This window comes from Ochotona princeps, chromosome X (assembly GCF_030435755.1).
Source record: "Ochotona princeps isolate mOchPri1 chromosome X, mOchPri1.hap1, whole genome shotgun sequence".
In the NCBI taxonomy this organism is placed as follows: domain Eukaryota; kingdom Metazoa; phylum Chordata; class Mammalia; order Lagomorpha; family Ochotonidae; genus Ochotona; species Ochotona princeps.
Genome location: NC_080865.1, coordinates 2,602,550 through 2,630,542, shown reverse-complemented (window position 1 = coordinate 2,630,542; position 27,993 = coordinate 2,602,550). Strand labels below are relative to the sequence as shown.

The window sequence follows — 27,993 nt, the reverse complement described above, 5'->3', positions numbered from 1 at the left end:
AAACTTGCAGTAGTGATTACTAGAAGTTGGCAAGAGGGAGGCAGGGCAAAGGATCAGTAATGGGTAAGCTGCTTGCGCCCCACAGGAAAGGCCAGCTGGCCGGGGCAGTGGGCAGTCCTGACCCCCGTGTCCTCCACGCCTACATGGACGTTCATAATTGCTCCCAGAGTTGCCTTCTGCCCCTCTGTTGTCACCTTCTCCTCCACAACACAGGAGCACCCGCCTTGTCAAGAGAGGCTCGTGGTTTCTCCAAGCACCTGAGCCATCCTCTGCCACTCTCCTAGGCTGCAAGCAGGGAGCTGGATGGGAAGTGACACAGCTGGGATAGGAACCAGCGCCCATGTGTTGTGCTGGTGTCTGCGACGCTTTCAAATAAAATAAATACATGTTTAAAAACTGCTCAGCCCTGATAAACATCTGTTCTTCCTGATGTTATTAAAAAGGAAATAACATGTCCCACCAAATAGAACGACCTTCTTTAATAAAAAATAGCAAGTGTTGGTGCTAGGAAGATCGTGTCACCTCTGTACGTTTCCAATGGGAGTGTAAACTGGCACAGCTGCTGTAAAGGACATAGCAGTTGCCATGCTATACTTCAGTTTCACTTCTGGGTACAGCCCAAAATGTTTTTTTTTTAATTATTATTATTTTTAATTCATTAATTACATTGTATTATGTAACACAGTTTCATAGGTACTTGGATTCTCCCCACCCCTCCCCAAACCCTCCCACCACAGCCCAAAATGTTAAATCCGGCACTCAAAGACATACAGCAGTGTTCAGTGAGTGCATCATTGCTCACAACAGTCAAGAGGCAGAAAGGTCTATCAACATGAGCATATACACAAACTGGTATGAAAGTACCGTGAAACATTTAGGAAAGGAAAAGCAAAAGCAAAAATACATGAATCTACTTAGATGAGATGCTTAGAACAGCCAAATGTGTAGAGATGGGACACAGAAATTGCTAAGGGTATGTGGGGATCAATGAAAGGGAGCTATTAAAGGATACAGGGTTTATGTTTGGTGTGATGAAACTGTCCTGCAGATGAATAGTAGTAATGGGTGCATGGCATGCAGTCCGTATTTAATGCTAATTTTCTACTTAGAAATAGTTAAAGTGGTTCATTTTAGATGTGTCTTACCCCAGTATATTAGCATAGGGAAGGCTTCAGCCGAGCAATATGGCATAAAGGTACACTGGTTTCTTTGTCCTCTCAAAAGGCAATGCGGGGAGCCCCGTATGGTAGCGCCCAGTCCCTTGAGCCATCCACCATGGTGAGCTCCCCAGGGTCCCCGTTGTCTGGCAGGTGAAGTGAGGAGCCCGAGGCCGGAGCTGAATCTGGCCCTGAGAGTGGGATCAGCGAGGCTCACCTGGGGTCTCTATCGCCCGGTCAAATGTAGGGCCCTCTAAGGATCCTTTAAGGAGGCGGCCTCGTGCCGAGGCGTAAGGCTGCGCCCCATGCAGCCAGTGCGCATGTGCTACTGTTGTTGCACCTTGTACGCATGCTCTGCTGTTCCCTCATGCAGTGCGCATGCTCCGTCCCACGACCACGCTCAAGGCCTTCTGCGTAGTGCTCCTCAACTGTGCAGGACTCGTGGAAGGTGGAATAGGTGGCTTCCAGGTGTTCGCCTGGGTTGCTGTGGGCCAATGAGGTTTGGGGTCGCTGCAGGAGATGGGAACTTCGGCGTCTTGTGGTGAGTGTTTGGTCCCAATCTCCTCCCTACCGTATTGGACCCATCTAAAGCCCCTTGGGTGTTGGGGTGAATGTAACGCCCCAGGTGTTGGGATGAGAATAAAGCACTCAAGTGTTGGGGTGACTGTAACACCCCCCCCCCAGGTGTTGGTGGTGAGTGAGATGACCCGGATGTTGGGGTAAGTTGACGCTGCCCAGCTGTTGGAGTGAATGTAATACACCTGGGTATTGGACTGAATGTAATGCACTCAGTTGCTGGGGTGAGTGTAACACGCCCTGTGTTGGGGTGACTGTAACACCCACCAGATGTTTGGGTGAGTGTCAAGTTGCCCAGGGATTGGGGTGAGACTGACACGCCTAGGTATTGTGGTGAGTGTATTGCCCCCTCAGGTGTTGGGGTGAGTGTGACACACTCAGGTGTTGGGGTGAGTGTAACCTGCTCAGGCGTTACATTGAGTGTAACAAGCTCAGGTGTTGGGGTGAGTGTGATGTGCTCAGGTGTAGGAGTGTGTGTGATGTGCTCAGGTGTTGGGGTAAGTGACCCCCACAAGTTTGGGGTTGAGTGTAAATGCTCAGGTGTTGGTGAATGCATCACCCCCAGTTTTTAAGGTGAGTGTAACAACCAGAGTGTTGTGGTGAGTGAGACACACTCAGCTGTTGGGGTGTGTGTAATGAATGTCCCCCTCAGGTGTGGCGGTGATTGTAACATGCTGAGGTGTTTGGGTTAATGCATACCCCCAGGTGTCGGGGTGAGTGTGATGTGCTTAGGTGTTGGAATGCATGTGATCCCCCCCAGGTTTTAGGGTGAGGGTAAATGGTCAGGTGCTGGCGAATGCATCACCTCCAGTTTTTGGAGCAGGTGTAACATTCTGAGGAGTTGGGGTGAGTGTAGCGCCCCCAGGTGTTGGGGTGAGTGCGATGTGTTTAGGAGTTGGGGTGAGTGTGAACTCCCAAGGTGTTTGACTGTGACACCCCCTTAAATGTTGGGGAATAATGTAAACCCCCAGTTTTGGGGGTGAGTGTAACATGCTGAGGTATTGGGGTGAGTGTAAAGCGCTTAGGTTTGGGATGAGTGGAGTGACCCAAGTGACCCAAGTTGGGGTGATGTGACACTCCTTGTTGTTACAGTGTGATGTTTTGTGTTTTGGGATAAATGTGATGCCCCAGGGATGGGGTGAGTTTGATGCCCTGGCTGTTGGGTGCCTTTCTTTTGACTTTCTGGAGGAACGCTTTCTCAAGAGCCTCCCCAGGCAGCTGGGCCCTCCTGGGTAGCAGAGAAGGTTGAGGCAGAGGGGCAGAGGGCAAGTCTTGGGGCAGCGGTGATGGTCCATGTGGGTGTGGTGGACAGAGGGGCTGGGACTGGGCGTGAGCACGGCCAGCTTGCCTTTCCTGTGGGGTGCAAGCAGTGACAGCATCATGCAGGAGAGTTGGGGGGCCTCTGGCAGGGGCTCGTAACTCCCGGGATTCCGTGTCCCTGTCAGGGAGGGCCTGCGGTGCCTGCGTGCTTCAGGAGTGCAGAGGCCCATGGTGCTGCAAGTGTATGGAGGCCAAGCTCAGGGTGAGAGAGCCAGGTCATCCCCCATGGGCCTCTGAGCAGGGGTTGATGCAGAGTCCGGTGCTTGTGGGGCCACTAGCAGCCGCCTTGGGCTAGCCAGGGCCAGCCAGGGCCAGCCTTGGGCCAGCCGGGGCCAGCCAGGGCCGGCCAGGGCCAGCCAGGGCCAGCCAGGGCTGGTGTGGCAAGCAGTCAGCCCCTGCAGCCCTGAACACCCCAAATCCTCAGGCCGCCCTGGGCAAGTACGAGGACAGCGGGGCACGGGGTCCAGGTCTGGAAGTCCAGGGAGGTGGGAGAGAAGGCATGGCAGGGTGGTGGCCCTGGGTAGGGGCTGAGTGCAGGGGGCCCGGAGGAACGTGTTCCCGTTACACGTGGACCCCACGCAGACTCTGGCAGAAGCCACCCATCTCCACATGGCTCAGGGGGTGGGGAGAGTGTCTGGGCCCCTACAGGCAGAGCTTGGCTTAGTGTGCTGCATACCCCTCCTTAGTGTGCTGCACGCCTCACTTCAGTGTGCACTGCACCCCCTCAGTGTGCTCCATGCCTGCTCCTCAGTGTGCTGCACACCCTGACCCAATGTGCATACGCCTCCACCTCAGCATGCAGCACACCCCCTCCTCAGTATGTTTCACGCCCACACCTCAGTGCACATTTGCCCCCACCTCCGTGTGCTTCATGCCCCACCTCCGTGTCCTGGATGCCCCCCGTCCAGTGTGCACCACACCCCTTCCTCATGCGCAATGCCTCCACCTCAGAGTGCTGCATGCCCCTACAGCTTTTCCTGTGACTGCCTTGGCAGTTTGCTCTGTGCTGGGTTCCCCCTGGTAGACAGAGGGTGCATGCTCCCTGTAGGTCCTGCACAGGCCAGGTGGGATCCAAAGTCACACCCCACAAACACACACTTCCTGTGGGGAGAGACTCTGGCTTGGAGGCTGCGTGGTCCGGGCCTGCTTTCTGCCCACCAGAATGGGATCCCGGGTACCTGGGTGCTCAGGGCTCCAGGAGGCTCACAAGCCCAAGGGTCTGACCCACAGGGCGTCAGACTGGCCAGCCCTTCCTGTGCTCCCCTGCTGTGCCCTCACTCCCTCATCTGTGCCCTGTTCCTGCCCCAGGTCCTCAGCCCCTGCCAGGGAAGCAGCCCCGTGGCCTTGCTGTGAGGTGGCCCAGGTGCCATGTGGCCTGGGATCAAGAGTGCTGGGTAGTGCCTGGGACAGTGAATGGCCTCCAGTCATGGTGGGAAACAATAAAAGGCAGGTGACTGGGGAGAGACACATCACAGCATGATATGCTCAGTGTGGAGGGACCAGTGGCAGCTGTGGGGCCAGTGAGAGGCAAGAGGCAGGATACTGAGCAAACAGCACATGCCCATCATGCAGGTGATTTCCTGTGCGCGCAGCTTCCTTGGAGTCACCTCTAGCAACTCCATCGTGCCTTCTTCCGGGTGTTCTCAGAAGAGTAGCTACCCCTCAGAGGGTAGGCCGAGTTGTGAGGTCAGTGATAGTAAGAGTGCACTTAAGTACAGATTTCTTTCTGATAAACCCAAGAGTGTTTGAGGTATGAGAGGCTGAACCTTTGGCAGTAACTTTGTTGAAATTTTCACTAGAGCTTTTTTTTGAAGTTTACTTATTTATGTGAAAGTCAGATTTATATAGAGAGAGGGAGAGACATCTGCCAACTTACTGTTCAATCCCCTGCTAGCCAAGAGCTTCCCCCACGTCTCCCATGTGAGTGCAGGGGCCCAAGTGCTTGGACCGTTTTCTGCTCCTTTTCCCAGGCAAGTAGTAGGAGGCTGGATCAGAACTGTCGCGGCCATTACTCGAACAGACACCCATCTCAGATGCCGGTGTCACAGGCAGCAGCTAAATGTGCTGCACCACAGTGCTGGCCCCTCAAGAGAGTTTTCTAATGACCACCGTGCCCGCTTGCTTTCTCAGAATCGAGTTGCCAAGGGTTCAAGTCCAGACAGGTGACAGAGTACTGGGCATTCCCGAGCTGCATTTGAAGCTACAGACTCCCCATTCAACCGGCCTCCGGTTCATAAAACTCTGGGTTGCACGGGAGGGCAGAGTCCCCTGGGACCGTCGTGCTGGGCCCTGTGAAAAGGCAGGGTAGTGGGGACTGTCCCCCACCCGGCCAGAGGCCCCCAAGGAGGACATGCATTGTGTGAACACGTTGCATCTGTGTCCCCAGCACAAACAGGCAAGGGTGAGACGCAGGTCGGAGTTGTGCACCTGCACAGTCAGTGTGGCCCACATGGCGGAACAGGTTACCCCTCAGGTCCCTAAGGAGCCTCTGCTGCCCTCTGCCCCAGCTGTAACTTGGAGAGTGAGCCAGTGGATGGGAACTGTCTTTTTCCTCTCTTTGCTTCTCTGTCTCTTTCTGTCTGTCAAATAAATAAAGTACAAATTACATATGCATATACATTTTCATAATATGTGTTTCTTTTTTTGAAGATTCATTTATTTTTCTTAGAAAGGCAGATTTACAGAGAGAGGGAGAGATGGAGTGTCAAAAAGCTGCAATGGCCGGAGCTGCAGTAGTGTGAATGCAGGAGTCAGGAGCGTCTTCTGGGTCTCCCCTGTGGGTGCAGGGGCCCAAAGTATTGTGCCAACCTGTGCTGCATTCCCAGGTGATAACGGGGGAGCTGGATCAGAAGTGGAGCTGCCAGGACTCAAACTGTGCCCCATCTGGGATGCTGACACCACTAGTTGAGCGTTAGGCTGCCACAGCACCACGTTGGTCTCTATGCTTTTCCTTTTTAGAGTGTATTTTCACTTTTCACCCAAGAGAAGAGAGATGTGTTCATGGCAGTCAGTGCATGGAGCTGGTGTGGCATAAAAGGCTCGAGGCCTGACTGCTCCACCTCTGATCCAGCTCCCTAGATATGGCTGGAAAGCAGTGGAGGATGGGATACATGCTTGAGCTGCTGTCCCGGACGTTTCTGACTCCTGATTTTGGCCTGGCCCAGCCCTGGCTGTTACAGCCATAGGGGAGCGAACCAACAGGTGGCATATCTCTCAGTCTCTGTCTCTCCTTCTCTCTCGTAGCTCCGCCTTTCCAGCAAATGAAATAAACCTCTAATAAATGATAGACAAATGGAATCAAAACTCCAGGCATGGTGTGGGTGCTTTACAGCATTTAATTCTTAGACTCTCTGGGGGAGGTGCTGTTCAGATTCATGTAGGATTCTGTGCTGTTCTCTAGGGACTGAAAGGAGGGAGGCAGGGGCCACTCCTGTGACAGAGCAGGTAAAGCCACTGCCTGTCGAGCTGGCGTTCCTTATGGGCGTTGGTGTGAGCCCTGGCTGCCGCACCTCTGATCTAGTTCCCTGTCAGTGGCCTGGAAAAGCAGCAGCAGATGGCTCAAGTCCTTGGGCCCCCGCACCTGTGTGGGAGACCTGGAGGAGGCTCCTGGTTCTGGACTAGCCCAGCACCAGCGGTTGCTGTCGTATAGGAAGTGCAGCAGCACACAGATACACCTCTGGCTCCCCCACCCTCTGTGTGATTCTGCTTTTCAAATTAATTAGTTAATGGCTTTAAAAAGAGATGTATTTATTTTTATTGGAAAGGCAGATAAGATTGACGGAGAGCAGGATAGACAGATCTTCCATCCACTGGGTCACTGTGTGAGGGGCCATGATGGCTGGAGCTGAGCCGACCTGAAGCTAGGAGCCAGGGACTTCTTCCTGATCTCCCACACAGTTGCAGGGTCTCAAGGCTTTGGGCCGTCCTCTGCTGCGTTCCCAGGCCTCAAGCAGGAAGCTACATGGAAAGTGGGGCAGTCAGGACATGAATCAGCACACATTCTGGACCACAGCACTTCCAAGTTGAGGATTTAGCTACTGATCCATTGCACCAGGCCCAATTAAGAAATGTTTTTTATTGTCCCATATAAGATACTGGACTCTATGTTTGGTATACGCTTGCAATGGGGAAATCTCAACTGAACTTGAGCTGTGGTTATGCAACAAGGTGGAGGAATCCACCATGGTGGGAGGGTTTGGGGAGGGGTGGGGAGAACCCAAGTATCTATGTAATTGTGTCACATAATACAATGTAATTACTGAAGTTAAATAATAAATAATTAAAAAAAAAAAAAGATGTTTTTTAAAGTTTTGTTTTGGGAGGCGGATGGGGGCTATTGACAAGGAGTTCTAGTGTCAGGCAAAGTGGTTGAAGTGCTAAAAGGGAGAAGAGGAAGGCTGCTGTGGGGTCCCAGGAGAGCGTCTCATCCTTGCCAAGGGGCTGAGGAATAGATTTGGCTGGACCATTATTAGAACAGGTGGGGTACTGGAATAGGGCCTCAAGGACGAGGCTGGTGAGGAATAACAGCGAGAATAGGAGCGCATGGCCCTGTGCTATGGCGGGTTGCTAGGAGGGTTCAGGTGTGGCTCTGCTGCTAGCATTGTAGGTTTGAGCAGCATCAGTGCTGCCAGGCTCAGCTTTGTCGTCTGTGAAAGGGACGCGCCAACGTGGACTTCTTAGGACGGCTAGGGGTAGGAGGCTTGGGGCGAGTTGCGGTGGGCACTCGGTGAATCGTGTTATGCAGAAACGAAGCCGGTAGCTTTATGGAGAATGGTGTGGAGCGAGGGCGGGGTGGCTGAAGTCTAGGGTGGCAGGGAAGAATGGGTGGGAGTTGTTAGGCTCCCACTTGGCCAGTTTGTTTGCTTTGGGATCTGTTCCCGAAGCCAGAGGTGGATGTGTGCACTTGCCAACGCTGAACACCCTAGACAGTCCAAGCTGACTTCTGTTTCGCTACAGATGGTAAACAAACATGCTGTGCTCCGCGTGAGGAGCGTTTTGTGTTTGGGCACGCACTTCCATGTGTACATGCATGTGAGGGCGGGCCTACGCATAATATACATGTGTATATATTTGGCACTACTTTGGAACCCCCGGCCCCACCTCCAAGGCGCCACAGTTGAAACATCTGACGCCACCCCTAGTCACGCAGATGTAGGGGGCGCCACTGCGCAGGCGCTGAGCCCACACAGGCAAGGAGCTGGGCATCCCGCCTCCCTCTCACCTCACGTTGGGCGGGGTCGCCTCCTGTGTGCCCCTGGCGCCTCCCTCTGGCGTCGGGCGGGGTCGCCTCGTGGACGCCCTTGGCGCCTCCCTCTCACTTCGAGAGCAGACGCCTCGCCTCGTGAGCAGGACCCAGTTGCTGCTCAGCACCCTGGGCCTCAGTCGCTTGGGCTCTGGCGCCTCACGATGTCTGAGCAGGGTAAGGGAGCCTCTCCTCAGCTGCCCCTGCTAGTTTCTGCCTCGGGTGAGGTGCTGGTGGCACCAGTAGAGGGTCGCCCCGACGGGTTAGCTGGTCGCTGGCGGGGGGGGGGGGGTGCTCTCTCTCTCATGACGGGGAGCCCTGTACCGGCTGTCAGTCCAGGGCGTTTCGGGGGTTCTAGGCGTGTTAGCGCTCGCCACTCGACGTGCTGCTTGGGCTCTGGGCGTCGGGCTCTGGGCGTCGAGTTGGGTTTGGGCTTCCCTGGGCGCGAGGCGACGTCGGGCTGGCAGGTTGTGAGGAGTGCTGAGGCGAGGAGCGCCCCGGGATCGAGTGGGGCGCCGGGCAGCAGCTTTGAGGTGAACCGGGTTAGGGCTGGCGGCCTCCCGGCACCGTAGCTCATTCCAGTGCTTAGGGCGTCTGGGCGGCCGGGCCGTTGGAGATGGTTCTGGGATTTTCGGCGGTGCCAGGAATGGAGCTGGTCCCAGGCCCGCGCACCTCCGGGAGGCTTGTGGTGACCTGGGGCTCTCGGGGCGGCGTCTGTCAGCGGGAATTGAAAATACGGTGCCCCGGTGGTTAGGGGCGGTTGTAGGGGCTTGCGGCGGAGGGGTTTGTGCTTTGGAGGGCTCTTGGGACCCAAACCCTCGAGGTGGGCATAGGGCTCGTGGCGCCCCTTGCTTTGTTTTGAGGGTTTATTTATTTTAGTTGGAAAGGCAGATTTACGGAGCGAAGGCGAGACAAAGACAAAGATCTTCTGTCCGCTGGTTCACTCCCCAAGTGGCCACGACTGCCAGAGCTGAGCCGACCCGAAGCCAGGAGCCAGGAGCTTTCTCCAGGTCTCCCACGTGGGTTCAGGGTCCTTAGGCTTTGGGCCGTCCTCCACTGCCTTCCCAGGCCACAAGCAGGGAGCTGGATGGGAAGCGGGGCTGCCGGGATTAGAACTGGCGCCCATATGGGATCCTGGTGTGCGAGGGAGGATTATCCAGTGGAGCCAGGATCGAAGGAGGTGATTTTAGGGCTCATGGCTTCTCGGCCCGACTTTGCCCTGAGCTCCTGAGTAACTGGGGCTCCAGGTGTAACTGCTAGTGCTGCTGGTGGCTTCCTGGCTTACAGGGTTCAGGGCTCTGGGAAGGCGGCCTCGGAGTGGCGAGCTCACCTGAGAGATGGCGCCTTGTTCCCCGGTGTGTGCGCCAGCTCTTTCTGGAGCCTGGGCTGTGGCGGTGTGGCGGGCGGGAGGGGCGGCCATTTTGCCTCGCCTGGTCTTGGAGAGTAACTTCTAGACACGCCTGTGGAACTTTGCCCCCTGCCTCTCGTGCAGCCCTGCAGCGTGGTCCTCAGCAGGGACGTGCTGGGCCTCTGGAGAGGGGGTGGGGCGAGGCGGGGAGGGAATGTGCTGTGTTTTCCACCAAAGCAACATCAGCAGCCTGGGGGATGCCATGTTCCAGCTTCGAATTTCAGCAGCTCCCACGTGAGATTCCCAACACCTGTCCCTGCTCCATGGCCCCCTCCACGCAGGCAGCCTTTGAGAGCTGACCATCTCCTGCGTGGTCCTCTCAGCCCTGTTTTACTTGAGGGAACTGAGTGAAGAATTAGGACCAAGACTCACGGATTTTCACAGTTTGCAGTTAAAAGATCAGGAGTTGATTCCTAGAATGTGTTTTGGGCTTGAGATGTGCGTTTCGAAGCCTTGCTGCTGACCCTCTATGACCAAGCGCAGACAGTAGGAAGGCGCGTCCAACCAGTGAAATAGTTTTATCTCGGCACAGCATTTTCTGAATTTGTTTTGTATGAGAAATCTTCCAAAATGTTACCAACGTGGGCAACATGAAACTCTGTGTGTGTGTGTGTGTGTGTGTGTGTGTCCTTTCGCTTTAGAGTAAACACTGTTTTAATTCTCATCTTCCGTAGGCTGGATTGAACCCTCGTGCTGTCCTGCCTGTTTTACACGGAAGTGGGGGTCGGGCAATGGGAGGTCGCCGACTCTCCGGGCCAGTGGCGCTTTGCTCCAGCAATGCTGCAAACCTGGGGGTCCCCGTGTAGCAGGGACGGGGTCGCAGGATGTCGTGGCATCTCTGTAGGGTCGCTCTCGGATCTCTGCTGCCCGGTTGGCCGTCGGACAGAGTGTCCTCCCGAGCAGGACAGGGGCCCTGGCGTGCGGCGTCCCGAGCATTACACGGGACCGGGCCGTGTGGCCTCCTGAGCAGGACGCGGGGCTTGGCGTGTGGCCTCCCGAGCAGGACGCAGGGCTGGGCGAGACATGGGGCTTGGCGTGTGGCCTCCCGAGCAGGACGCGGGGCTGGGCGAGACATGGGGCTTGGCGTGTGGCCTCCCGAGCAGGACACGGGGCTGGGTGTGTGGCCTCCCGAGCAGGACGCGGGGCTGGGTGTGTGGCCTCCCGAGCAGGACGCGGGGCTGGGCGAGACATGGGGCTTGGCGTGTGGCCTCCCGAGCAGGACGCGGGGCTGGGTGTGTGGCCTCCCGAGCAGGACGCGGGGCTGGGCGAGACATGGGGTCGGGCGTGTGGCCTCCCAAGCAGGACACGGGGCTGGCCGTGTGGCCTCCCGAGCAGGACGCGGGGCTTGGCGTGTGGCCTCCCAAGCACGACACGGGGCTGGCCGTGTGGCCTCCCGAGCATGACGCGGGGCTTTGGGAGCGGCCTCCCGAGCACGGGCTTGGAGCAGCAGCTGCGGGAGCCTGGCCACGAGGGACTGAGTGGTCTCGGGAAGTGGGTAGGGGCGAGGAAACCGTGGATCCCTGGAACCTGTGGAAAGGATCTGTGGGTACATTACCACAGGTTTTGTTTTTCCCCAAATTGGCTTGTCGGGCTGCTGTGGGCGACCGGGTTCAACCACGTTTCTAAACGCAGTCCGGGGCACTAACCCTGTTTTGGTCCCATGTCAGGGTGAGCTGTGCCTTATCGGATACGCAGGTGGCAAAGCCAATGGCCTGTGGCTTGGAAACATGCTCTTCAAAAAACTTAGCCATGTTACAATACTTTAAAAATTTTGTTTAATGAAGATTACGTACATATTCCAGAGGAATTAATTGAAATTTTGGACATTTAAAAAAACTGATGTTATTAGAAACCCTGTGGTCAAAATAAATGTTCAATTACTGTTGTTATTTTCTCCTGATGATAAATCTGAAGTTTATTGCCAAAGTCTAGTGAGGATATTTTCCGTAGTTAGAGATCACCACCCAGGTAACATTTGAAGAAGTCTGTATCTTAACTTTAGGATTATATGTATTTTCCTGTGTGAAATATTCTTTCTCTCTTTAACATAACTTCACAAACAGTTCTAATATTGGTAAGTATTGTTTGAGAACATACTTCTCATTGCATACATACATTGTGTATATGTATAAAATTTCATATTAGGGAAGTACTGTAATTTATGAAAACTTCCTTATTTAATTCCCTGTTTTGTGGATAATTAGGTAGTTCTAGGTGTTGTGTCAATTCCCCCACTCCCTCACCCCCCACCAGACTGTTAAAGCAGAGTTCCTGGTGACTTTTTGAGCCCAACTTGGCATCTTAGGGATGGCAAAACAGACAGATGAGTGGTGCATGGTGTTTGTCCCTCAGGTCGTAGTTCTGAAAACTGCAGAGCCTGACTTGCAAACTTGATCCGTGGTTTCCTAAATTAGTTCCACTTTCTTTATTTTTAAAATAGTTTTTAAAATTTATTTTATTTTTATTTGAAAAGCAGAGTTACAGAGAGAGAGAGAGAGAGACAGAGGTCTTTCATCTGTGGGTTCATTCCCCACATGGCCCCAAGGATTGGAGGGGAGCTAACTCCAAGCTGAGCATTAGGGCTGGTGGCCACATGGGATGCAGGTGAGACAGGCAGAAGCTTAGTGTACTATTGCATGGCGTCGGCCCCAATACCACTTTCACATACTCCTCGCACTAACTACTTAATTGACTTTGATCTATTTCAAATAAATGCAGTAAATTCCAATTATGATGCTAGGTAGTATGAATAAACAATTCAAGCATATTCTTGCTTTTCCGGACAAGTTCAAGAAAGAAGAAAATTCTTCTAAATAACCAACATTTAACTTAATGTGTTGTTTTTCATGTTCATTAAAATGATATTCTGAATTGCTACTTCACATCTGCTTTTTTGTGATTGCCAATTTTATGTTTTGTTAGAGCCTGTAGCATTTGATATCATTTACTTTTACACTTTTTCTGTATTAATCATCATAAATATTGACATTGGTCATTAGAGAATGAGTGTGGAATTCATTGTGATCAGTAGCGGCCATATAACATCAGGTCCAACATTCACAAGTTAAAAGCATACAATAGCATGGGCCAAACAATCACATCTCTTGGATGAGAAGAAATTCATTGCTCTACGAAGTTGGAAGTACTAAGAATGATATTCAGTATGTACGCATATATAAATGCCTACATCCATCCATACATATCTAATAGCTTCATTACAGCTGGCTGACATGTAATGATTACAGACACAAACACCTAATACAGTTTTTTGGCTAAAATGTTTTTTGAAAAATCCATGACCTTATAAGGGTAATCTGCTCTAACAAGTATTTAATGAGATTTCCATTGCATTTTGCTTATTCTTAGATTATATTATTGTCACTGTTGATGAGGACTCTGATGTAGAGATTATCTCGGATGCTGCTTCCACTGATGACGTCTTGGAAGAACTAGATGATGAGCGTAGCAGTGGTAACTTTCAGCACCCCTTTCTAATGTCATGTAGTGCTTTTGTTCAAGTCCCACCTGGGTGGGAATTCCTAGTCTTCATGTCTAGTAAATGGATTAATTGCTAGTAAACTAGCATTTATGTGGTTATTACCAGAAGGCTGAGCAATGTTTGCTTGCGTTTTTTCTCCACTTCACCTCTGACATATTTTCTTTTTTAAATCTTTCTCTTTTCATCTCATTGGCCCTGTGGGGGATCGATCATGTTATTACATCTGGCAACTGCCATGATAACTTTTTTTTTTTTTGTGGTAAGACAAAAATGAAAAGCTAAAACTGAACTGATAGGCTTGGGCAAGGAGACATGGAGCAAGTGGCGTAGCACAATAAACTGCAGATTCTGGTACTGATGTCCCATGTAGGAGTGCTGATTCAAGATCCTCGTATGATCCAGCTTCCTGCTAACATGTTCAGGAAGGTAGTAGATGACTGCCTAACTACTTGGGCTGTTGCCATCAGTGTGGGAGACCAGGATGAATTCCCCGGTTCCTGGCTTCAGTCTGATCCAGACCTGGCTGCTGTGGCCATTTGGGGAATGAACCAGTGAATGGATTATTTCTGTTTCTCCCTCCTTCTCTTTGCTCTGATCTTCAAATAAAAAAAAAAAATAGATCGTGACATAATTATCTATGCAGAAAATGTCAAAAGAGCAAAAAAAATCTTAAAGTAGTAAGTGATTATAATCAAGTTGTAAGGTATGAGGGGTCTTTAAAAGTTCATGGAAAATGCATATTATGAAAAAAATTATAAATGATTAAAAATGTTAGATTTGTTTATTTATTTGGAAGGGAAAGTGACAGAGGAACGGAGGGAGAGACAGAGAGAGATTCCCAGCCCACTGGTTCACTCCCTAGATGACTGCAGTGGCTAGGGCTGGGCTAGGCTGAATCCAGAGCCAGGAACTTGCATCTGGGTCTCGCACATGGGTTGCAGGAACCCACTTGTGCCATTTTTTGACTGCTTTCCCAGATGCATTAGCAGGGAGCTGGATCAGCAGTGGAGTAGCCGGGACTCATGGGATGCTGACACCACAGATGGCAGCTTAACCTGCTGGGGCTCCTGATTTTTATTCTTATGCCTAATCATGGGAATATACCCTTTCTGTTTTTAAAAACTCATTCTAAATTGCATATGGAAGCGTTCTTCTTTTATCACTCTCTTAACGTTCAACCAGGACTGCAATTGGAGGGGGCATTCTAAAAGCATGTCCTTGTAAAGGTTATTGACGTAGTAATTGGGAAGTAACTTTTGTATGTGTTGCTTTTCAGAAGGTGAAGATTATGCTGATGAAGATGAGCAAGCAGGTGCACCAGTGAACCATCCAGGAAGAACCAACCCTAATTCAATGGGTGATGATCCATTGTGTGGAAAACCACAAGTATTTCTAGAGGGCAAATACAAGGTGTGTACATTGACATGAAAATCCTTGTTCTTTCTGTTGTATTGCTTTTTAAAATTGAGTTTCATTTTGTCTTTATCTTTTAAAGATTTGTTTAATATTTGTTTGAAAAGCAGAATGACAAAGAGAGAAAGGGAAGGTGAGAGAGAAAAGCAGGGAGAGAGAGAGAAGAGAAAAAAATGTTTTCCATCTGCTGGTTGATGCCTCAAATGGCTGCAGAGATCTGGGCCCGGTCGAAGACAAGAGCCCAGAGTTCCATCCAACTCTGATGTGAGTGCCAGGGGCCCAAGTACTTGAGCCGTATTCTGCTATCTTCCCGGATTTATTAGGGAGCCAGATCAGAAGTGGAGCGGCTGGGACTTAAACCAGCACTCTAATATGGGATGCTGCCAGTGTTTTAAGTGGTGGCTTGACCGCACTGTGCCACAATGCTAGCCCATATGAGATATATATATATGTGTATATATATATATATATATATAAATATATATATATACACACACATACACACTCTTTTCTGTTTTTAAAAATGTCATTTATTTTTATTGGAAAGTCAGATTTACAGAGAGAAAGATCTTCCACCTGCCGGCTCACTCCCCAAATGGCCACAATGACTGGAGCTGAGGTGATCTGAAGCTAGGAGCCAGGATCCTCTTCTGGCTCTCCCACGGAGGTGCAGGGTCCCAAGGCTTTGGGCCATCTTCGACTGCTTTCCCAGGCCACCAGCAGGGAGCTGGATGGCAAGCGGGGCTGCTGGGATTAGAACCGGCGCCCACATGGGATTCTGGGCATGTAAGGCCAGGACTTTAGCCACTAGGCTACTGCACCAGGCCCAATTAAAACTTTTGCATGAACTACAGGTAACTTCAGTGCACAATATGCAGAATTTTGAAAAATAAGAAGGCGTCAAAGAATTCATGGAAGAAAGGAAAAAGTATGTGCATTTTCCATAAACCCATGCCTCATCTAGTTAGGCACATTTGTAATCGCCCCAGAGAGCACTTTCATGCATCTTTGCAATTAGTCCACATCTCTCCCAATCATGGGAAATGCAATTGTGATGTTTTTCCATCCTAGACTGCTTTTCTCTATTTTAGAACTTCAAGGTAATAGCTTTGTAGAAATAGAATTGTATTGTACAATGTCATGTCTTTTGTGTCCATTTCTTTAGAGTAGTGTTTGGAATATCCATTTCTTGTCTTAATATTTAGTTCTTGTTTATTGCTCTGTGTTATTTCGTTGTGTGAGTGTCTGTAATCTGGGTATTCATCCTCCTGATAGACATTTGGGTTGTTTCCTGTTTTGGATTATTATAGTTATATTAAGTAGGCAGCTGTGAAAATATGATTATAGTTAATGTAGTTAAATTTTCAGGAATGGAAATATTGTCTCGTAGAGTAGATAAAAGTCAAATTTTATTGGAAACTGCAAAACCATTTTGGAAGTGTTTGCACTGTTTTACATTCCTATAAAATTTTGCTGTGTTGATCTCTGAAGCTGAGTAAAATGTATTTTTATGCTATGTGTGTTAGTATAATAGAAAACATGTTCATTTGCTTATATAAAGATTCTGGTGTTCATGTCACATGAGTAATATAGGCGATTCTAAACTTCTGTCAGTTGCAATATCTTCTTCTTTAAGAATAATGTTAATTGCCTACTAAGTGTTGTGGTTTAGAACATAATTATCTGGAAGTAGTTTTTAAATCATGAAGCACCATACATGGTTAAGGTAGTAATATTGTGTTCATAATTATTAGTAAGTATCATAAGGCTATATCATTTTGACTATTAAATCTGCATCATAATGCTATGTAATTTTGACTGGTGTTTGTAGCACGAAACTAGTTCAGGTAACTTTTTGATAATTTAAAATTAATGTATTTGAGAGAGTGAAAGGGATGAACCCAGAGAGATCCCATATGTTGGTTCATTTGGTAAATGCTCACAGCAGCTGGGTCTGGGCGGGGCAGTCTGGCTTTCCTCATGTGGGTGGCAGGAACCCAGCTGCTTGAGCCATCATTGTGTCTCCCAGTGTCTGACCTAGCAGGAAGTTGGAGTCAGAAGCTGGTGTGCGTGAATCCAGGATGCTGGTAAGCTTAATAGCCATGAGGAATGCTTGCGCTTTGTCGTATACTGTGAAGTCAAAACCTTGGTTACTACTTGGTATATTTATGTTAAGACTTTTATGATTCATCCTAAAGAATTTTTATAATTAACTGTAACTTTTACTTGCCAAGTGTTAACTTATTTATACTCTGTCTTGTCTCCATCTCCTACCTGAAAAACTACTTAAGGTGATTTAGAGATAAATATATCATGAGAAAGAGATGCTGAAGTGTACCCTGTCGTGTCCACAAAGTGTCACTGTTGCATTATTGGAAAATCAAAAGCTTTGTTACGTTTGGTTAACAAATATTTCCTGTAAATAATGGGCCCGGTACAGTAGCCTAGTGGCTAAAAAGTTCTTGCCTTCTATGCGCCAGGATCCCATATGGGCGCTGGTTCTAATCCTGGCAGCCCTGCTTCCCATCCAGCCCCGCTTTCCATCCAGCTCCCTGCTTGTGGCCTGGGAAAGCAGTGGAGGACAGCCTTGGGACCCTGTTACCCGCGTGGGAGACCCAGAAGAGCTCCTGGCTCCTGGTTTCGGATCGGCTCAGCTTCAGGCATTGCGGCCACTTGGGGAGTGAATCCGTGGACGGAAGATCTTCCTTTATCCTCTCTATATATGACTTTCCACTAAAAAAAGAAAGAAAGAAATATTTGCTGTGAAAGCACCTCTGGTGCCAGAGTGCTGGAAGGTTGGTCTTTCTGCCAGGAGGTACTTAGGGAATTAAGTGTCGGGGAATCTCCGGACCCGCGGAAGAAAACCCAACGCTGAGTGACTGTGTAGATGCTCTTTATTCCGTCAGGCAGCGTGCAAACAGGAAAGCCGTGTGCTCCTTCTTTCTCTCTACTATCTCTGCCTCTCTGCTCTGTCTGCTTCTCCACTCTGTCTGCTCTCCACTCTGTCTGCTTCTCCACTCTGTCTGCTCTCCACTCTGCTCTCTTACTCTGTCTGCCCTCTTACTCTGTCTGCTCTCCACTCTGTCTGCTCTCCACTCTGTCTGCCCTGTGCTCTGTCTGCCCTGTGCTCTGTCTGCTCTCCACTCTGTCTGCCCTGTGCTCTGTCTGCTCTCCACTCTGTCTGCCCTGTGCTCTGTCTGCCCTGTGCTCTGTCTGCTCTCCACTCTGTCTGCCCTGTGCTCTGTCTGCTCTCCACTCTGTCTGCCCTGTGCTCTGTCTGCCCTGTGCTCTGTCTGCTCTCCACTCTGTCTGCCCTGTGCTCTGTCTGCTCTCCACTCTGTCTGCCCTGTGCTCTGTCTGCCCTGTGCTCTGTCTGCTCTCCACTCTGTCTGCCCTGTGCTCTGTCTGCTCTCCACTCTGTCTGCCCTGTGCTCTGTCTGCTCTCCACTCTGTCTGCCCTGTGCTCTGTCTGCTCTCCACTCTGTCTGCCCTCTTACTCTGTCTGCTCTCCACTCTGTCTGCCCTGTGCTCTGTCTGCTCTCCACTCTGTCTGCCCTGTGCTCTGTCTGCCCTGTGCTCTGTCTGCTCTCCACTCTGTCTGCCCTGTGCTCTGTCTGCTCTCCACTCTGTCTGCCCTTCTTCTCTGTCTGCCCTCTTACTCTGTCTGCTCTCCACTCTGTCTGCCCTGTGCTCTGTCTGCTCTCCACTCTGTCTGCCCTTCTTCTCTGTCTGCCCTCTTACTCTGTCTGCCCTGTGCTCTGTCTGCTCTCCACTCTGTCTGCCCTTCTTCTCTGTCTGCTCTCCTACTCTGTCTGCCCTGTGCTCTGTCTGCCCTGTGCTCTGTCTGCTCTCCACTCTGTCTGCTCTTCTACTCTGTCTGCTCTCTTACTCTTTCTGCTCTGCTCTGGGACCCAACCTGCTTATATATAACACCTAACCAATCAGCTAAAAGATCACTCCTGCACGTGGGAAGCGACCAATCAGCCAAAAGGTCACTCCTGCACGTGGGAAGTTACCAATCAGCTAAAAGGTCAACCCCCCCAGGCAGGACACACAGCCTCGCCCCAAGGGGAAGACACTTCCTGAACTTGTTTACTGTTGCCCTCGTCAGGGCGTTGGTCTGCGGTGCTGTGCTAGACAGCCCCACAGATCGTTAGGTGCTCTCAACAATTAAGCTAGATGGTGATGGGGTCTTCCATGAGTTCAGATTAGTGAGGCCATCACTGTGCAAGCGCACCTTTCTGTGTGGTCCCTGGGCTACCTGCAGTGGGCCTTTGCCATCACAAATAGCATCCGGGTGCTTCTTGAAACAAAGCAAATCCTTAGATTTTCTTTGCACTTCTTTCATGTCTCGTTTTGATTAGATGAGAACGCCGACCCTCTGGACCCTGGACCCGATTGTGAAGAAGGTGGAAGTTTTGTTTGTTGGCTAATGTATGTGTTAGACTTCAACTAATTGTGTAACATTAACTGATAATTGGCCACATGTTTACCATCACCCAGAATGATTGAGATTCTCTTGCAGCCTTCTTCCGCTGTGCGGGTAAGGGTAACTCAGCTTGTGCACGAGGATACGGTTCTTTTCCCTGAATCAGCTGCTGCCTTGCTTCTGCCACGGAGCCCCTAACAGTTTTCTTCCCTCTTTTCTTTATCTAGTAGGAGATTATAGCATATTTGTATTCTGTTTCATTAGCTTTTTAAAATTTTTTGAAGGTTTATTTATTTTTATTGGAAAGTCAGATATACAAAGAGGAGGAGAGACAGAGAGGAAGATCTGTCCGCTGATTCACTCCCTAAGTAGCCGTGATGGCCAGGGCTGAGCTGATCCAAAGCCAGGAGCCAGGAGCTTCTTCCGGATCTCCCAAGTGGGTGCAGGGTCCCAAGGCTCTGGGCCTTCCTCGACTGCTTTCCCAGGCCAGAAGCAGAGAGTTTGATGGGAAGCGGGACCATCAGGACCAGAACCAGTGCCCTTATGGGATCCTGGTGCAAGCAAAGGAAGGACTCTAGACACTAGGCTACTGCACCGGGCCCATTTATTAAATTCCTGAGGTAATTTTGTTTTTATTTAAATTTTTTTTCTTTTGAAAACCAGAGTTATACAGAAGGAGAAAGAAGGAGAGAGCAAGAAGAGAGATGTTCCATCTGCTGATTAACTCCCCAAAATATTTGAGCTGGATCAGTCTGAAACCAGGAGCCAGGAGCTGCTTCTTGATCTCCCACATGGGTGCAGGATCTCAACACTTTGGGTCATCTTCCAGTGTTTTTCCAACACCTTTAGTAGGGAGCTGGATCAGAAGTGGAACACTTGGGATTTGAACGGGTACTCATATGGAATACTAGTCCCTCCACAGGCACCAGCTGAGCCTGCTAACCCGCAACAGTAACACCACTTCATGAAGCAATTTTAGATTTATAGAAGGGTACCAAATTATTGTGGTTTTCATTAATATATAGCATATAGCTTCTTTTAAAAAAATTTATTTGTATTTAATTAGAAGGCAGACTTCCAGATAGAGTGGGAAGAACACAGAAAGAGTGATCTTCTGTCTGCTGGTTCACTCCCCAAATGGCTGCAACGGCCAGGGCTGTGCTGCAGCTTTCTTTAACGTAGTACTTAATACTATGGTGATTGTATAAGCAAAATGCAATCTTCGAAACTGGAAAATTAAGTATGTTGTGGTAGGATTAGCTAAGCCAGTGGCCTTATTTACATTTTGTCATCCCTTCCTTCTCCGTGTCCTTTTTCTCTTCTGGACCAGCGTAGTGTCCCACCTTGAATTTAGTACTGTCTCCTGAGACTTCTCCATCTGTTACAACTCCTCATTCCTTCTTCGTCTTTCGTGACCTGGCATGTGTGATGAGTACTTGTCAGTTATTTGTGAAATGTCACTCAGTTTCTCTTGAATAGGCCGAAGTTCCGTATTTTTGAGCAAGGCTAACAGTATTGCCTTTTCATTGATTTTTATTTGAAATGTCTTTTTAAAAATTATTTTTATGGGTCTGGTGTGATGGCTCAATTGGCTGATTCTCCCCTTGCAAACACTGGGGTCCCGTATGGGTGCCGATTCATGTCCTAGCTGCTTCACTCTCTATCCAACTCCCTGCTTGTGGCCTGGGAAAGCAGTCGAGGATGGCCCAGAGCCTCGGGACCCTGCACCTGCATGGGAGACCTGGAAGAAGCTCCTGGTTTCAAACCAGCTCAGCTCCGGCTGTTGGGGCCACTTGTGGAGTGAACCAGTGGATGGAAGATCTGTCTCTCCTCTTCTCTGTAAGTCTGCCTTTCCAATAAAAATAATTAAATACATATATATATTTATTTATTATTGAGAGAGTTATAGAGAGAAGGAAAGGCACAGAGAAAGATCTTGTCTGTGCTGGTTCACTCCCCAAGTGTCTGAAACAGCTGGAGCTGAGCCGTACAATAGCCGGGAGCCGGGGCTTCCTCCAGGTCTATCATTTGGCTGCAGGGTTGCAAGCTCTTGGTCTGTCTTCCGCTGTTTTACCAGGAGTATTAACAGGTAGCTGTATTGAAAGTGAAACAGGAGTCAAGCAGGTGCGCATATGGGATGTCAGCACTGTAGGCAGTGGCTTTATTTGCTGCACTGCAGCGCTGGCCCCAGAGATATATCTTTTTATTGATAGTGTTAATATTAATGAGTTAGTTAATGTAGTATCGTACAAATTTTTCCACTATGAAGTTACTGTATTTTTTACCTTTGTGATACATATCTTGGGTGGAAGGGTGCTTTCAGGCTATAATAATATCCTGTTTTTCCTCAGCCCAACTCTCTGTGGACTTTATCTGTAACAGACATCACTGTGGTGTTACGGTGACTCAGCTTCCTTCGTTCCTTCCATATTCATCAATGGGAATTTGTAAAAAAAAAAACAAACAACTTTTCCTAATTTTCCATTTATTTATTCGGTTATGTGTATTTGTTTCCTTGTGGACTCATGGATATTTACATACTTTTTATAGGAGTGGTAATGTAATATGTATTTCATTGATCAAATGATCCGGCTATGGCTAAATGGAGTTCCTTCCAGTTAGCTCATGTGATCTTTTCACCTGCCACCACCACTTTTTTTTTTAAGATCGATTTGTTTTCGTTGGAAATGCAGATTTACAGAGATTAGGAGAAATAGAAAGATCTCCACCTGTTGGTTCATTTCTCAAATGAATGCAATGGCTAGAGCTGAGCTGATCTGAAGCCAGGAGCCAAGAATTTCCTTCTGGTCTCCCACATGGATGCAGGGTCCCAAGGCTTTGGGACGATTCTACTGCTTTCCCAGGTCACAAACAGGGAGCAGGAAGGGAAGTGGAGCAGCTGGGGGACATGGGCCAGTGCCCATGTGGGATTCAGGTGCTGCAAGCAGAGGATTATACTGTTGAGCCACTGTACCAGCCCCCCACCACCCTGGTTTTGTTGTTGTTGTTGTTGTTGTTTTTTAACCACTTCCTTATTTCTGAGATTATGAGATGCTTTGGACTCATATGTACCCTCTAGGCCTTGGCTCCTGTCTTGAGATGCCTGGTTTCTAACTTTTTAGAGAATGGTATTTAGAAACCTAGATTTAGATACTAAGTTTGTATGCATGGGTTAGGACAGAGCTAGGAGATAAATAAATGTATCCTATTCCATGCATACACATAAATCTGTGTTTATATTTCCATTATTATATATAAAACCTATGTTCATACTAATATTCGGTAATATTTTAAATAAAATATTTATTTCTTTATTGAAAGGTAGATCATAGACAGAAGGATATACAGAGAGAAAGATCTTCCATCCACTGGTTCAGTCTCCAAGTGGTCGCAATGGCCTGAGCTGAGCTCTCATATTAGGAGCCAGGGGCTTCCTTTGGATCTGCTATGTGGGTGCAGGGACCCAAGGCTTTGGGCCATCCTTGACTGCTTTGCAGGCCACAAGCAGGGAGCTGGATGGGAAGTGGAGCAGTCAGGACAAGAACCAGTGCCCATATGGGATCCTGGCAAATGCGAGGAGAGAATTTACCCACTAGGCTATCATGCCAGGCCCCAGTTTTTTTTAAAAGATTTATTTATTTAGTTGGAAGGCAGAGAGAGAGAACCGAACTGGCACCCATATTGTATGCAAGCCCCACAGGTGGTAATTTAATTGGCTAAGCCACAGTACTAGCACCGATTCTTGAAGTAATGATAGATTTATGCAAGGATTGCCAAAATAGTAGAGTTTGCATTTATCACAACACACAGCTTACTTTTAAAAAATTTATTGATATTTATCTGAAAGGCAGAATTACAGAGAGAGAGAGGGATTGAAAGATGGATCCTTCATCCACTGGTTTTCTCCTCAAGTGGCTGTGCCAGGCTAAAGCCAGGAGCCAACCAGAAACTCCATGGGGTCTCCATGTAGGTGGCAGGGACATAAGCACTTGAAGCATCATCCATTGCTTGCGATGCCCACTAGCGGGGAGCTGGATTGGAAGCAAAGCAGCTGGGACTCAGATCAGCTATTCAGTATGTGATGGAAGTACACTAAGCAGTGGCCTAAGCCACTGCATCCCAGCGCCTGCTCCAGCAGGGTGTTTTCTAAACCTTGTTTTCTGTTTTAGTTCTTTCTTCATATTCTTTATTAATCAATACTTTACACTTTCATTCCTGTATGAATGTGGCTTTTGGTTTTACCTTATCACTTCGTGAGAAATCCTTTTGCATGTAGGTGAAAAGTAAAGGTCAATTGATACAGATAATTAAATTGTTAGTTTTGTAGTGCTTAGTTTAACTCCTAGTATCAAACATTGACTACCTATTTTTATAACACTAATAGGAGAGCAATGCATTGCAGTTTCTTATGATGAAAATCAAAGTCCGGGCCCGGCGGCATGGCCTAGCGGCTAAAGTCCTCGCCTGGAACGCCCCGGGATCCCATATGGGCGCCGGTTCTAATCCCGGCAGCTCCACTTCCCATCCAGCTCCCTGCTTGTGGCCTGGGAAAGCAGTCGAGGACGGCCCAAAGCTTTGGGACACTGCACCCGCGTGGGAGACCCAGAAGAGGTTCCAGGTTCCTGGCATCGGATCGGCGCAGCACCGGCCCGTTGCGGCTCAGTTGGGGAGTGAAACACCGGATGGAAGATCTTCCTCTCTGTCTCTCCTCCTCTCTGTATATCCGGCTTTCCAATAATAATAAAATCTTTAAAAAAAAAAGTATAAAAAAAAAAGAAAAAGAAAATCAAAGTCCACTTCTGGATCCCAGTGCTATTGTGAGGTATCAGAGTTGTGCATCTCAGATGAAGTTTTCTGATATCCTGAGCCAATATTTCCCTGCTTACAGTGAACATCACTGCATTCATAGAAATGCTTTGTGTCAAATGATTTTTAATTAATTTATTTATTTGAAAGGGATTCAGAGAAGGAGGGAGAGACACAGAGAGGTCTTTCATCTGCTGATTCATTCTCCAAATGGCTGCCGCAGCTGGAGCTGTGCTGATCTGAGACCAGGAGCCAAGGGTTTCTTCTGAGTCTCCTACATGGGTGTAGGAGCCAAAGTATTAGGATTATTTTCTGCTGCTTTCCCAGGAACATGAAAAGGGAGCAGGATCAGAAGTGGAGCAGCCAGGACTGGAAATGGTGTCCAAATGGGATGTCAGCATTGGCTTACCCTACTACACCATACTCCTTGCCCCATGTCTGGTTTGTCTGAGTATTACCCCACTATAATGTATTTAAAAATTCCTAGTTAGAAAAAAATTACAAGGTGAAAATTTTGAAATAAAACATGCCTTTTTACAGCCTTAAAAAAAACTGTTCATATGCCTGACATTGTGGCACAGCAAGTTAAGTCACTGTTTGTAATTCCCCGACCCAGCACCCCATCCTGTAGTACAGGTTCTAGTCCTGGCTGCTCCTCTTCTGATCTAGCTCCCTATTCACTGTGCCTGAGAAAGTGTAAATGATGGTTCAAGTACTTGGGCCCCTGCTACCCACATGGGATACCCAGATGGAATTCCTGGCTCCTGGCTTCAGCCTGGTTCATGGCTGCTGTGGCCATCTGGGGGGTGAACCAGTGGATGGAGGCCCGTCTGTCTTTCCCTCTCCCTCTATTGCTCTGTCCTTCAAATAAATAATAAATATATTTTAAAAGTAGATCATAACTGATCAAATGTAGTTAAGTACCTTTCTCAAACAATCTTTAAAGGAAATTGATTTGGATGAAGTTCAATGTATGACTTAAATGCATATCGGGAGCATCTCAATTTAAACAAAATGGCATCCTACCCATGATTTTTTAAAAGCCTATTTTACATGGTTTTGAGGCTTTCTTTCTGTTTATTTATTTGAGAGGCAAAAAGAAAGAGAAAGAGGATGGAGAGATGGACAGGGATCTTCTGTTTGTTGGTTCACCTGTCAAATACCCATAGACAGCAGAGGCTCAGTTAGGCCACAGCAGGGAGCCAGATAATCATTTTGTGTCACTCATGTGGGTGGCAGAGAAACAAGCACCTGAGCCGTCATTGCTTTCTCCCTGGCAGGAGAGTTAAAAAAAATTAACAGGAAAGTTGGATGGGAAACCAAGGAGCTGAGATTCAGACCCAGGTACTCTGATGTGGGACGATGACCCCAATCATTGTCCAGGTCCTAGGTGCTGGACCAAACACCTGCTTTGAGGCTTTTTTTTTTTTTTAACGTTTGCTTGTTGATAGGAATTGATAAAAGCTTGTAGTTACCAAGGATTTTGTGAACTGCTCACCTCAGAGGTTAAATTGATTTAAAAAAATGAGCTAAGATATCTTGAAAAGTACTAATATTTGCAGAACCTTTCTCATTCATTGCTAGGAGGGACCCAAAGTACAGCATTTCCTGGGGTTGCTCTTGTGCAGTGGGAAGGCCCCCTGGGGCATGCTGGAGATGCAGTGAGGGCTGTCTTGGCTGATGCTGCCCTTACCCCAGCAGCCTGAGGAGCAGCGGCGCTTAGATCGCTTTGCTTTTAAAATAGGAACTAAAATGGCTTTTTTTTTTTTTTTTGAATTGTTGTAGACTCTACAAGGACTTGTTGAAAACATGAACAAACAGATTTTCCACCTTTGTGATATTGTTTCAGTAATGAAAAAGTCTTCTGGAAACATTAGATGCGTAAGTGTTATAAAAATATTTTTTACCATTGATAAACCTCCGGCTCCTAATGATATCAACCAGTTGGAAGTAATGAAGAGTCAGTGTCTGTGAGGCTGCTCACCCCGCTAGCAGACAGGGGGATTCAAATGGTGCGAAGCATGTGGAAGTTTCGGTTTGATAAATTATGATACTAAGCAGTTTATGTTAATAATCCTCATGCATAAAATACGGCTAAAATGTAAGGTTGGAGAGGAATAACATTCATATAATTAAATATAGCATTCGCCATTAACAGTGTAAATGATGCTACAAGGAAAGAGGTATGAATGCTTTTACCAACATTTTAATTTCCATTTCGACTCACAGTTTGTTTATTCTGGATTGCTGATACTTTAGAGGTCGTCTGAAATTACAAAAAACAAAACAAAACAAAAAAAACCAAAACCTAAACAAACAAACCACCCCCCAAGACACCAAAAATGCACAACCTTTGATTGTGTATCCCATGGAGAAATTGAAGTTTAGGAGTCAAAGAAAAGAATTTAACTAGCTCTGTTCTCTTCCCTTGGACAGGGAAATGACAGTGCCTCATTACCAGCAGACAGGCAGGAAATCCAGGCTCTAGGAAATTCCTTTCAGCTGGAGGATTTTCCTGAACTCCAGCAGTCTGACTCCGAGAATAGTCCACTGCTTTCCAAAATTGTTTCCACGTGTTCATTACAGTTGGCTGCTGAACCAGGTAGCAGTGCTGCCCCGCCTGTCAATGCCAGTATAACCATACCTGAAGAAGTTCCACCACCAGGAGAAGCCATTATGGTAAATGCTGATGATGTGGGTGGTTACCCAGCATTGCTGCGAAAGCAGATTGTGATCCGACACACTCCCTCAACATCTACTGGTGAGTTCGAAATAGAATGCATTATTAAATGACACCCTACATTCCAGGGGCCCTGGGCCCACCTGCAGCCAGAACCGTAGATCTTCACCTGGATTTTCCACGTGGGTGGCAGGGGCCCAGGCACTTGAGCCATCATTTGCTGCCTCTCAACACAGATTAGCACAAGCTGTAGGAGAAACAGAGGTATCAGGACTAATGGGCTTTCCAGAAATGGGCTACAGGTATTGCAAATGCAAGTGGTGACTTCACCTGCTGCATCACAGCTCCTGGCCCTGCTTGGAGAACTGTAAAAAAGCCACAGAAGTATTGAGGTATAATTGATGTCTTAGGGCACATGGGCTGCTATAACAAGATATTACAGACTGGCTAATTTAGAAAGAATTTATTTCCCTGCCAACCACCTAAGAGTAATAGCATATCACTGTATTCATGTTTCTGGACTCTATGCTGTGCTTTCCTGGTGATTATATGAAATTTCTTACCTCATTATATCCTTTTTGAAGATTGTTACTATACCAACTTTTTTTTTTTCACAGGTATTTCTTTTGTAGACAAATTATTTTGAGTTTTCCTTTGAGTGTGCATATCTTTATTTCCCTTTCTGGAAGGCCAGCTGTGCCCATTATAAAATTTGTGGATGAAATTTCTTTTATTACAGCACTTGAAAACTTTTCATTGACAGAAATGCCAGGAATTGCAGAAATTAACTTTGAAAAAAGCACTGAGACAGTGAACAACCCAACTTCTGAAGGAAATAACAATGGTCAAATATTAGATTTACAACTTGCTTCATCCCTTCCAGTTATGGTATATTGCAAATGATAGTAGTTAGTTTTCATCCAAATTCCCAATATTCCTAATATAAGCTAAAATAACTCTTTTTAATTTAAACATTTCACTTTTAAATAACTGAAAATTCGCAGGCATTTGTAAGGAATAAAAAAAGAAGAAAATGTATGCCTGCTACAGAGAAGTCTGGTTATTTTCCTTTGTGTGTATATAGTGTTTTTAAAGTGGGATGGTTTTGAATGCAAGATTGCGTGTTGTTTTCTTTCAGAACCTGAGAGAATTGTACTTACAGAAGTGCCATATTCTGCAGAAAATGTGGCAATTGACAACTCTGCCAGAAGCTTTTTTCCAACTTTCGTGGGCAACATCACTAGCTCCAATGATGCTTCTGCCACTTCCAGTCGTGGTGAGTTTGAGTTGACAAGTACTGCAGGTATTAAATCTAGTGTCAGTGATATTTCTAATGTTAATTGTGATGGGATGACTGTTTCATTTTTATTTTTTTTTTACTTTTTTATTATCATTTTATGACACAGTTCCATAGGCCCTGGGATTTCCCTTATCCTCTCCCCAATTCCCACCCCCCTCACTGA

The 27,993-nt window shown here is 47.9% G+C and overlaps 1 protein-coding gene across 1 annotated transcript in view; it reads left to right on the top strand.

Moving 5' to 3' along the window:
- The first annotated feature begins 8,359 nt into the window (after positions 1 to 8,359).
- BEND2 (BEN domain containing 2) overlaps positions 8,360 to 27,993 on the top strand; it is a 51,011-nt gene continuing 31,377 nt past the window's right edge. Inside the window, exons 1-6 of the mRNA XM_058658714.1 lie at positions 8,360 to 8,472; positions 13,070 to 13,174; positions 14,479 to 14,612; positions 25,636 to 25,731; positions 26,287 to 26,611; positions 27,669 to 27,806. Coding sequence (XP_058514697.1) covers positions 8,460 to 8,472; positions 13,070 to 13,174; positions 14,479 to 14,612; positions 25,636 to 25,731; positions 26,287 to 26,611; positions 27,669 to 27,806 — 811 coding nt within the window. The 5' untranslated portion in view covers positions 8,360 to 8,459. The remainder of the gene's footprint in view (positions 8,473 to 13,069; positions 13,175 to 14,478; positions 14,613 to 25,635; positions 25,732 to 26,286; positions 26,612 to 27,668; positions 27,807 to 27,993) is intronic.